The following is a 12672-nucleotide window of genomic DNA, read 5'->3' as shown; positions in this document are numbered from 1 at the left end:
TATCGAGTAATTAAAGTTTTGAATATCTTGGTCATGAAGTATTTTTTGTCTGTTATCTTTTTTTGTAATAAACACATTATTTGTTCTTTAATAAGCCCATCAGTCACTTATATAAATTCAACTGTTTTGAAAAAGAACTGATGTTTTTGCCTTGAATCTTAAGTATAATCAACTTGACAATGCATGCTCGATTTCTTCTCACCAAAAGTGACTCCATGTGCATTTGAAACAATGGGAGTATTTCTTCCCAGAAACCAGTCTACTTCTTTTCTCTCTAAAATTAGCACATTTAGTTCTGCTTTATTTTGAAAAAATATACTGGACTTGTAAAAGCTAAATCCAACCTGAGTCTGTGGTCAGGGTGGAGAATAGCCCCTTCATAGATGTCTTTAAGAGTCAAAGCTGCTTAAATGAGTGAACAGTGCCACCTACTGGGCAACACTGATAAGATGTTCAGACATAAAGCAGAGAAAAATGTAACATAACGCGTTCAAAATGTTATAATACTGAACATTATTGTAAATATTTATATATTTGTTATCATGGTCGTAAGGAGAAGATTGGAGCAAACACATGTGCAGGGCTTGTTGAACTCTAAATGTAGAATCAATTGTAGAAAGAAAGACAACGTTAGGTTCCTCTTTACTTTGTTCTTTATTACACATTAAATAGGAGTGGTGAGATTCATGGCAAAAAATAGACTCATTTGAGATCAGATCACCACTCTACACTGCCAACAACAGGTGTGTTGTTAAGTGGTCATTCATTCACTTCCCTAGACCTGGATCCAGTCACACTAATCACATACACAGAGTGGAGGCAAACTCCATTAAAGCAACATTCATTTAGACACACCAACGAAATGAAGCACAATTTACAAAATATGCACCTTTCAGTATCACAACTATACAAAGGTTGTTAAAATATGATCCAGGTAAAAATGATACATTTCAGAAATCAGCTGTTGGCACGCAATAAAGGAAGAGGAACATTTCAGTAAAACTACTTTTGAAACATTGTTAACAAGAGGGCTCCATGATTAAAATTGTATTAACAGTTATTATCTACTTCATGGGGAAAAAGGGAGGTAATAATAAACTGGGTCAAAATTCATTAATCCTGAAAGCAAAATGTATCATGACTGGGTTTCCTGTGTCAACAACAGTGCGTTTGGTGCCTTTCTTGAGCACACACGGGACAAAGTAAATGTTGTCTCGACTCTCTCTACCGTCTAAATGTAGCACCTAATGGAAACATAGAAGGCAAATAAAAAATCTTTCGGGGAACAGCTTGTTAATATGGTGGAAATATGGGTTGACCTGGGAAAGAAACAAGGACTTGGTTGTTACAATTTTCTCTAAAAACCAATTGTATGGCAATTATAGCCTCATTTACAAACATCAGTTCCAGTTACACCACCACGATACACAGGCTTTGTGAGAGAAAATGACAAATGACTTTGCTGGACAATCATTTCTGTTGAAAGGCAGTCATCCAAACAATTGAAACACTTTATGAAATTAATCCAAAAACTCTTTTCAGAAGCTCTGCGAAAACGAAGAATCTGAAAATCCATTTAGACAATGTTTAATAACCTTTGTGACTCCACACCAAGAGAAACTTTCCTGAAAGCTGCTTTAAGATCTGCTTTCTAGCCATTCACAGGCAAACAAGTCGACAGCTCGGAAAATGTGCAAGGCATGAGACCTCTATGGCCAGCTAATGGAGAATCATACATTCTCAAATGTAAATCCTAAGAAACATAATCTTATGAGCTGATAAAAGGTTCCTTGTGCTGTGTATATATAGACACCTTGATCAGGAGGATGTTTAGAAGAGGACTTTTTAACTCACTCTCCAGTAACAAAGAGAAAACAATTAATGTCAAGATAAATTATAAAAGAAAAACATCCTGCTGTCAAGCCTTAGAGTAAAGAAAAGCAGGAAATGTGTGACCAGTGAGGCATGAATCCCTGCTAAATAAAATTACTCGAAACATGGCTGCTAGTCCCGTTTCCTTATCCCAAAACAGGAGGAAATGGATCTCTAAATGTGTCATTAATCAAGCCAAATGGCTGATTTCTTTCTCAGAAAGGCAAGTAAATGAGGACTTTATATAAACTTGCAAAACAAGACTGTATGATGTCAAGTTGAGTTCCTCATTGGTGGATCTGATTAAACGTATAAACCAGAGGCAGTTTGCAACACCCATGTCATCTGAGACACAATGCATGCAAAAAGAAAAAAAGAAAAACATTAATGTAGGCAAGAAATCACTCCCACACAGTACAAAGCATCGACAAAATGCAAATTAATTAATAGCTAATTAGGGTGTTAAACATTCGGAGAAGAGTAGGAGTTTGCATGCATACTTATATCAGTGACATAACTAAGTAATTCCTAGAGGTAATACAAATGGGGAAATGACACAGTGGCTGGGACATTTGGATCTCATCTGGCTGAATGTTGGTCCTTTCTTCAAATCTGTATCGGTATTTTTTTGAACGGGAAACGGGATGAACGTTAATTCTTTGGCATCCCAAACTTAAAAAGGGCATTACAGAACGTTTGCAGGCCATGACCTTTTAAGCAAAGGGTGGGGAAATAACATTGAGTTTGTAATAAGTAATTTGTCAACCATTCGTTGTGATGCAATTAGCTCACAGCTTTGCATGTATATAAAAAAAAGAAACCCAAATCAACACCGTCCTATAAAATCAAACAGGCTGTCAGACCAACACGTGGGCAACTGGCACTAAACTGAAAATAAAGCTTATTGGTGTCCATGTAGCAAATAATAGAAAGGCAGGAAAAAGGGGTCAGGTTTAGTATTCAGTATGGTGGGTTTTGAGAAAGAGGCTAATAATTTAGTGTAATGTACAAAATGTTTTACTTTAACTGTTCAACATAGTTTTTTTTTTTTTAGTCTGTCTTGAAAAGGGGCAATTATTCACATAAGTGTACACTTTGTCTTGGACTTCTTTTTCTTCTTTTTGCCCTCCTTGCTCATCTTCTCCTTATGCTTCCGGATTTCTCGCACTAATGTGTAAAAGGCATCATCAACGCCCTGGGAACAAAACAAAAAACAATTAGAGTGACAGGTTATTGACATAAACAAAGATGAAAAGAAGAAAAAAATATTAGAAAAACATTTAAAATAATTGACAATGTTTTTTGATTCAGAAGTGGTATTTTAAAAGGCGGCCAAATTTAAAGGGTAATTCCACTTTATTAAATAATTAGAACACCCAAAAAATACCAATCCACACTTGCTATTAATATCAAACTGATGTGTAGCCTTTAAGTGATGCACAGTAAGTTGTTTTTATACCATTTGTACATCTATGGCAGTTTAATTGTATTATTTGGGATTTTCTTTCCAATTCCAAACAAGAAAATATACTTAAATTGTCAAAAGGATCATCTTGGATAACGTCAATTCCATCTTTACATCAGTTTGAACTCCATTTCTATCAAGTGTAGATCAGTGTAACCTGTAAAGTGCAGGTACATTTCCCAAATCATTTCAGCCTTTGCGCGACACAGAAGAACAGCGTACAGATAAACAAATGAAGTGTCATGTATTTCAGAATCAACGCCAGCAGTGTTCCCCCTGACAACAACACTGACAGAAGCTGCGGTTACATGAGCCAATTTCTTTCTCACTGAATGTGATTAATCCAATTTACCACTCCTCCAGTGCGTTTAAATATGTGCTAAAATAAATGACCGAACAAGTTGTCCTTTTTATATTTGCAATAGGTTGTGTACAGTCTGTCAAGCATTAAAGCACACACTTAAAAAAAATGAACCTTCATCCAGCGCTAGGTTACCGTTCTCAGCTTGTACTGAAAAAAAGAATTTTCACAAAGATATTCTACTGGCACATTTATTGAACAGCCTTCTGTTTATCTCACTAAAACTAATAAATATAAACTATTCTAAGATTGTTCCCCTGGGAGGGAAGAGACTCATGGGGAAAAACGGTAGAAAACTCATAAGCGACAAATAAAGAGAGGCAGGACTTCCTCAGGTAGTCAATTTATTCTGCATGAGGTGTCAAAATGAGGATTTTATATTCAGGCGGAGCTCTTATTCTGATTATTAGTGAATGAAAAGGCTCCATGTAAATGCAGCTAGCGTCTGTTGGTGCCACACTGAGGTAAGGCTGTGAGTACCAGAACAGTTTGTATAGTGAATACATGTGATGATGACTCTGCAAGGAGCTGCAGAGTTAGGAGCCTGAGGTCAATTAAAGGTTGTGACAAGACGGCAGGAAAGGAAAGAAAGAAGACTTTTTGTGACCGCAAGAAAAACTTTCACCCACAAACACACACTTTTTTTTTCACATCGTATCGGACAGTTCCTTGGACCACATCCTCATAGGAAACATTTCAGCAACTGATATGGTCCAGGATTCACCATAATCTCCTTTAATCACACATTGGCTCACCAGCTCTATAAACACAGTTTTTGTTGATTTCAGCAGAATGGGATGCTTTCACACTGGTTGTTTGGTTCAAATTCGAAACTAGTTTGCCAGGAAATGTTTTAATATGAACACTTTTTTTACAAGAGGAGTGCAGACAAAGTCAACCTCGGGGGGGGGGGGGGGTTTCTCTGATTAACATTTGTCAACTCAGGAATGGCTTGAGTGCAGTCAGAACGCAATCCTTTTCCCACAGGAAACAGTGGCATGTTGACCAACAAAAGAGGAGATATGAAATATATCACTGGTGTATGAGCAGAGAAATAAACAACTTAAGGAGATGTTAGTGCTTTGCTCCTGTAGAGTAAGAAAAGCATGTGATTGTTTTTTTAAATGGGTTGTATTGCTTTAAATGTAGCTTTCCTGACACTGCCCGCTTCTATAACATTCTCAATTGTTCCTTGTGGAAACCAGGTTTAGTTCCTGATGAAAAAAATAAGTTAGGATATGTACACACAGAGCAAAACCAAAGTAGAAAGTGTGAAAGCAGACTAGCATGGTTAGCATAAAAGGGGAGGGGGGGGGGCATCAAACTCACTCAGACCCAAGTCAACAAACCCAGTGTGAATATATATTTTGATCAGCCATGATACACAGACACATTGAAGAGGGGGAATCATCCCGTGTTTCAGCCTGCTGTCACAGCTCCACCACAGCCCCAGTAGAAACCAGCAGGTTAGCTTTGAGCACCAGCTCTCACTGTGTGTCCGCTCACATTGCCTTCTCCAAAATCCCCACCAACACACACACACACACATCCACACAGAGCTCGTGGGCGCGCGGCTGCATACACTTACCCCTTTCACATCACAACACACTTTTTAAGCTTGACACAGCGCGGAGTCTTTTCTTCCTTGCTGAGCTTATTGAGCCGGTACTGCCTGATCTCCCGTACCAGATTGTAAAAGGCATCTTCCACTCTCTGCAGTATGAGACACAACTTCCCTCAATGTTGAGGAATACAGGGGGACATACTGTATGGTGCATGTGTTACAGATACAAAGAAGCAAAGCAGATTTTTTTTTTTAGGTGGGTCTACCTGCAATGTCTGTCCTGCCTAAACATTGTAAATGTCCCCTCTGTGGGACGAATAAAGGTATTCTGATAACCTGATACTCCACCCTAACTTGTGAATTAACAACACTCACCTCCTCCTATATGCTTGGGAAATGTTATGCGTCCTTCCTCTCAATTAAGTGCGAGTACATGGATAGAACTCCTATGGTTATTATTTTGTGAAATGGCAGCAATGAAGGTTTTGCCTTCATTGAAGCTCTGCCATAAGCAGTGTATTTAGCTGTTTTGGCAGAGTTGTTTGGAAAATACTGAACAAATAGGAGTGGATACATTTGAGTTTTATTCCTCTCACGTTGGAATCCATTCCATCTGAAATAAAAGACTAACTTAAAATAAAGAAAATGTGTATGTCTTCAGTGGGTGAGTGACACACTTCAACAGTTAGGGTGGAGTATCACAGTCTTGCCTCATATAAAAAGGAGAAGCGCATGCATAAAGAGCATATTTTGATTGTGTAGTATGCTGTAGGTGGGAGATTTCCCAGAGGAATAAGAGGAAATCAGTGCAATTTGGCAAACACTGCTTTGAATGCAAGAGACAGTTGCTGTGCCGCCAGCAGCAGCAGCAGCGCCATGTGGACAGTGAATTATTGGTACACTCAGGTAGGAATAGATGAACAGAGCTGTAGGAAATGAATCATTGTGTCATTAATTTCCCCCGCACCAGAAGGAGCCGTGAATTACCCCGGGTCAGAGAGACCAGGAAAGTTTGTGTTTACAGATCACTGTCAGCCAGTCAGCCACCTGAGGCCATGCTCACAACACACACCATTTGATGTACCTCTTCCACGGCAAACCTTCCAACACCCAGTCACAGTAACCAGTAAGCAGTAAGCAGAATCATTAGACCCCCCCCCTGAGTAATTACTGACAGTTTGTCCTTTCATGCAGACTCCTTGACACGCGTTTACTGATTGCTGATTATTTATAATGCAGGATCCTCTGCAGATGGCCCTAATTATGATATAATTTCATATTTCCGTGACAAAGTAGCATGCAATGATTACATTATCACCCATAAATAAAAAAATCAATTAACCAAAGAGGATTTAACGATGCGCAGCACAATGCCCGAGACATTTCCAAGCAACGTTATAAAAAGGACCATTAGATGTGACACAAATCAACAGCACCACATGACTCAACACTTAAACTTTTCTCACGATGCAAGTGCCAAGATCATCAAGCTGTGCAAGGACACTTGTCAAAATTACTATGAGATTAATCTCTCTGGAACAAGAACATTTGAAGTGAAATGTATAGGACTGATATGTCCATCAAGCCAATTCTCCTGAGGCCACATTTAACTTATCATTATTGAACTCAGTCTCCAGATGTGCAGAGGAATACTCCAGCTGTTAAGTGGCGGACTGAAAAGTTAAAGTGTTTGAGTCGTGAGGGCGTGGCTGTCTTTAGCGGGACGCTCACCTGTCTGGTTTTGGCTGATGTCTCAATAAAGGGAATGCCGTAGCTGCGTGCTAAATCCTGAGCCTGCTTGGTGTCCACTGTCCGGGACGGGAGGTCACACTTGTTCCCCACCAACACCATGGGGACGTCCTCGGAGTCCTTCACCCGCTTAATCTGTTCTCTGGACATTGACACACAGAGGAAAAGTCAATGTTCTCATCTAAAAAGGTGATAATCCAATGGCTTTGCATCTGTTCAGAGTAACTAGAAAAGGACATAATCGTGGAAAGAATATGTTATATTATTGGCTTTTGCGCAATGCTGCAACATATAGGACATTTATATGGAATTTATCCACAAAGTGTATCATATTATAAAGTATACAACTCCAAAGTTGTGGCCAAAAAATATCAATAAAGAAAATTGTCCCCAAAAAGAAAATTGTGCAAAAATCTCTTCATTAGTTAGATTTTTCCCACAAACTGTGCTTGTCAAAACGTCACATCGCATTTAAAGGCTTATCAGCCATGAGTAACATGGTGCAAAGAGGTGATGTTGCAGGGTAAGGGTTACACATACCAATCAAACATTTACATTCAAAATCTTCAAAAATATCGTTACTTTTTGAGGCGTTTCCGTGTAGAGAAAAGGGGAATGACATGCAGCACAGGGTCCTGGTTGGACTTAACCCCGGCACATTGCCTTCAGTCTCTCAGCTCACCTATAGTGGTGAATGTCCTCAAAAGACTTGGTGTTGTTGATGGCAAATACACAGAGGAAGCCCTCCCCTGTCCTCATGTACTGATCCCTCATGGCGCTGTACTCCTCCTGACCTGCAGTGTCCAGGATGTCCAGCAGACACGTCTCTCCGTCGATCACCACCTGCTTTCTGTAGGAATCCTGCAGGAGGAAGAGGCCAGAGAGCGATAAGAATTATGGGATAAACCGAACGGTGTCTAAATATTGGCTTAATCAATATATGATTAAAAAAATGTGCATGTCATCATTTAGAGATTATTTATTTTCTTCATACTTAAAGCTATGATAAGTGTGTTTAAGGATATATTGTGTAATAGAAGTGGAGCATGGTTTTTCAAGTTGCAACATACTTTCTTATAAATATAAATAATGGCTCAATGATAAGAATAACAACATCATGATAAAGAAATGTAGATATTGAAACTTAATGTTCAGCAAAGTGAAAAAATATTTATAAAATATGTACTTTAATCACTTTAGTTTTAGGATAAACTTAATATATGTTATCATGACAGGATTGTATGAAATGATTTTGCAATTCACTCTATTGTTCAACAGTAATACAAGTCTTGGTTTTCATAGTGACAAAGCACTCCAGCTTTTCATCACACTGATGGCCACACGGAATCTGATCCATTACAAATAATTACTGTCTGATCCAGTGAGCAGATTTAGTTTCAGATGTTTATCTTGTATTCAAATAATCTATGGAGGAGATCAAACCTGCAACAGCACATCAAAACCTGAAAGAAGTCATGATGAGACGGTTTACTTAGCATAGTTGGGCCCCCAGAGCCCAACTATGGGCAGGCACACATGGAAAGTTATTAAAAACCAGTTTGGTGTCTTTTTAAGACTTAGACCAGAAGAACCTGCTGCAGGTCTTTTTTCTTTCTTAAACGTGTCTCCTTTTGCGGCCCCTATACTCAAATAGACACAAAAACATGGACCATCGTGAACTTGACTGCAAACACATTCACACTTTATGTACATGAACACAATGGTTTATTTACCTCAATGGTGGGGTCATATTCATCGACAAAGTGATTCTGGATGAGCTGAATGGTAAGTGCGCTCTTGCCAACACCACCAGCTCCCACCACTACCAGCTTATATTCTGTCATGATTCACCTGCAGGAACAAAAACAAAAGCACATTAGATTCATATTTCCACAGTCATCTGGCACAGCATCAATTCATCTGGTGCACCATGTTAGTAGAAGACATTTCTCTCTGTGAATTACTCAGTCTGCACTTAAGAGGTTATATTCTTCTGCTGACTAATAAAGGATTTCTGATTCTGATTCTGTGGATGGTTAAACTCTTTAGGAGTACTGAATTGGCGCTTAAAACTTTTTTGTAAATTAGCTTCATTTCTGTCCGACAAGCTGTCAGTTTGCCTGGAAACGTGCATCTTTAGGATTGGCCGACTGATGTATGAGTAACTTATACTGCTAAAAAAAAACTCAACGATTCTTTAAAAACAACTGCTGATTCACTGGAAAATGTGTTTCAATGCCATCATCTATATATTGCCTCATATGTAAAATGCAGATTTTAGTATTCAACAAGAGGCCTGAGGAATAAACTACAATGTGATACAAATGTGAAAATTAAGATATTTAAAAACATAGACTGCAACTCAATTCAGGAAGAGTTTTCATATTAAATTATCATCAACCCTGAAAAGTATGTTAAATGTTGACAAACCACTACTTCAAAATTCATTTAGCTAAGTTTAACGAGATTCTCAGGCACAACAATTAAGCTTTATATCCCTAATACTGAAATAAATTAAGATAGCGAGAACAGCCTCCCTGTACATGTAATAATTGTCTGATACCAGCAACACATCAGTGGAATTGTATGAGTAGCAGCAGCACAACAGAAACGAACCCCAGGCAAAAATCTATGATATTACATTAAGGCTCCAAAATTGACATGCCACTGGGAGGCTGACTGCTGTCTGACTGCTTTGTTGAGCAGCAGCCATCAATAGTGGTGGCTGGCCTTTTCAGAAGTTACAGTACATACTGCTCACAGCCTGCAGTCAGGGAGGAGTTCAGCTGAATATCATTGCCTTTTCTAGACAAACAAAAAGGAGAATGTTGTTTGATAGGTATTTGCAGCGACAAAAGGTATACTTTACTGCATGTTACATATTATACCAAGCACAGCCTATAGTTTACAAATATTACAAAGAGGCTGTTCTGTCCATTATAAACAGTCTTATCTTTACCTAAAGAGATAAGACTACTGACAATGTCACAGACCATTGTAGCAACAATTGTCTGACACATGCTTTCCATGCCTGTAAAAGTACTATGACTATTCATCTTATTAGGCACTGAAAGTGGCTTTAAATGACTAACTAATACATGTGTATTTTTAGCAACAAACAAGTATGTATGTACGGCTTATTTATGGCCCAGTTATAAGTAACCTTTCACAATCATTTGGGTTGTAGTAGAGTTAAAACATTAACCTTGAATAGGTTTCCGTGTGTTACCTCACATTTGACAAAGTTATGATGCTGTGGGATTTAAATGGAAAGATATTCCTGACTCATTCTCGTGTTTACAGCATCTGGATGGCATCAACCTTTTTATTTACAACACCACTGACAACAACACTATGACCAATGAATAACTCGATTTTTCAGACAATACTCCACTAGAATAATTACCAAAAAGTGAGGACGTAGGGAGAAATTAACCACTGATAAGCAGCTATTTAAATGAATAGTAGGCTATTCGTAACAGTTTGTCACCAATGTGAATTAGCCGAGGTTTAAACAGGCCTTTCAACGAAAGCCCCAGCCCTGGGTTCAAGCAGGCAAAAACACACACAGCAGGCTTATAAGTCACAGGAATTTGATTTAAATCCAGTGCTCTGTACCCGCAGGGGTTGCCAGATTGGTTGTGTGAAAACCTCTGAACACTGTGTTTAAATAACCAGGCTGCTGTGCTGATAGCTAGCTTAGCATTGGGGCTCGCCCACAGCCTCTAAATAAAGCTAACTAGCCCCTTTCAGCTAAACTAATATAATTTACTAACTGTAATTCGTTAATGCTATATTGTCTGCACCATATGCCCGAACAAAGTCATTATTATTCATTCAAAGGGGAAGGGTGCATATTCTGAAGCCGCCATTGACAGGCTAGCCCAAAGGTCTGCATTGCAGGGCCAGGCGTTAGGTTAACAATTGGGCGTAGTTTGCACTGACAACGACATTTCTTCCCCCCATTATAATGCTATTGATCAGTGGTTATATGTGGGGAAAACTCACTTATCTTATAATTTAGTGGTTACAATGTTGCAACAAACCGCAAGTGACACACATTTATAAAATGTATCCATTTGTTTTACCTTTTAGCGAGTGGAGTTCCGCGTCCGAAGTAGCGACCAAATAAATCAAGCTGATAATCCTCTCGTTTCACACGATCTCTGCATTTCCTATTTCACACCGAAACGCCCGCATTTAAGTCGGTCTACCTCGTATCAAAAGCAAGTGGGAACATGCAAAAACGTGGGCAAATTAATCGATTGAACTTTCCATCTGATCCAGCGTCCGGCCTAGCTGCTCAGGTTGGCCTCCGTAAAGCGAATATGGGCGGATACCGGGGCGCACTTTACCCAGAAAGCATAGCTGGGGATTTCAACCGGTTTGGGGCATATCGCTGTTCTGTGTCGCAATGTGGCCAACAATACGCTCTCTTTTGTCCTTTGTCAACATACTATTGGTGTTTTTATTATAATAAACTATATGTTAGCTATAAAAAAACAGTGATCCTTCAAACGTAGCCTCATACACACGTTATTAGGATCATTTGAAATGTTAAGATCGTTTTTTTTATTTCATATCATTGGAAGTACTTCATCACATTAATAATTGAATGATCAAACATAATATTGTAACTCTGTGGGTCACATGGTGTCAGTTTCAGGACGTTTCCTTTCAGTATCGTGATCCCTTACTGCTGCCTGCTGCAGAGTCAACAAAGCCTAGGGGGCGACTCCACTATATATAGGGTCTAAATATAACCGAATAGTGCTGGAGGGACGTCATTCCCAGGCAAGGGAAATGATTTGGCAATCCCTTGTCAGTTTTCCAAAGTGTTCGTTGGGCTGCCTCCTGCGCACTCTTTACGCATAAAAACATGCACCATTCGTTGAAAAAAAAGAAAATTCACCCCGATTAAGAACGATGAGACCAAAGTATGGATTAATACACATTTACTTACTTGGTTGATTTAGTTATTTAACGACGAAAATGCATGTGAGGGAATTGCTCTTTTAAAAGACGCAGTAAGATTAATATAATATTATGATCTATTCATTCAAACGAATAGCCTGCTGCAATAATACAAAAAAATGTACGGCATAAAAGGCCATTACAAAATATATAAAAAGAAACACTTTTCTACTTGTGTTTTTGTTGTTTTACTTCACACAACAGACACACTAGAGGTCACTATTGACTTATTGTCTGGCAGTTCTCCAAGCTGCAAGCCTCTGCCGAGAATATGTTGTTTGGAATAAGTAAAGGCCCTTTTTAAATCAAAGTGCCAACTGCTTTTATTCTCAAAACAGTATTGGTTATGTATTTCATGTTATCTAAAGGGAAAAACTGGTTATTCACATAAGAAAGTTAAAATAAAATGTGCATCTTGTGCAAAACGATTATATCAGAAGAAATCTGTGTCTGCTGCTTATGTGCCTGTGTCCTTAAAAATGACCGACATAGTGCCCTTATGCTCTGATAGTGAGTGGTTCATTAATTAGGACCCATGTCAACATTTGTGTCCATCTATTATATTGTATCTGTTAATACTGCATAGGCTACAATTGGGTGCTTCTGTTCTGACTGGGACCCCAATACAAACTATACAAATTTGTATTTTTTAAAAGTACTTATTAAAACAGAAATCACAAAAAGGAT

The 12672-nt window shown here is 38.6% G+C and overlaps 1 protein-coding gene across 2 annotated transcripts; it reads right to left on the bottom strand.

Moving 5' to 3' along the window:
• Positions 1-635: 635 nt before the first annotated feature.
• On the bottom strand, positions 636-11362 carry kras (v-Ki-ras2 Kirsten rat sarcoma viral oncogene homolog). 2 transcript variants are annotated; one of them, XM_034141222.1, is made up of 6 exons: positions 11100-11362; positions 8745-8862; positions 7694-7872; positions 6994-7153; positions 5287-5411; positions 636-3067 (listed from the first exon to the last, which is right to left on the bottom strand). In XM_034141222.1, exons 2-5 carry the CDS (start codon positions 8853-8855, stop codon positions 5292-5294), a joined length of 570 nt encoding a protein of 189 aa, XP_033997113.1. In that variant the 5' UTR covers positions 8856-8862; positions 11100-11362; the 3' UTR covers positions 636-3067; positions 5287-5291. The 2 variants fall into 2 exon arrangements, with proteins under 2 accessions (XP_033997113.1, XP_033997114.1); XM_034141223.1 differs by lacking the exon at positions 5287-5411.
• Between the last annotated feature and the right edge of the window lie 1310 nt (positions 11363-12672).

The sequence above is a fragment of the Trematomus bernacchii genome, unplaced genomic scaffold (genome assembly GCF_902827165.1).
Source record: "Trematomus bernacchii unplaced genomic scaffold, fTreBer1.1, whole genome shotgun sequence".
In the NCBI taxonomy this organism is placed as follows: Eukaryota; Metazoa; Chordata; class Actinopteri; order Perciformes; family Nototheniidae; genus Trematomus; species Trematomus bernacchii.
Note: the sequence above shows the minus strand (reverse complement) of the source record. Positions and strands in the feature narration are given on the sequence as shown.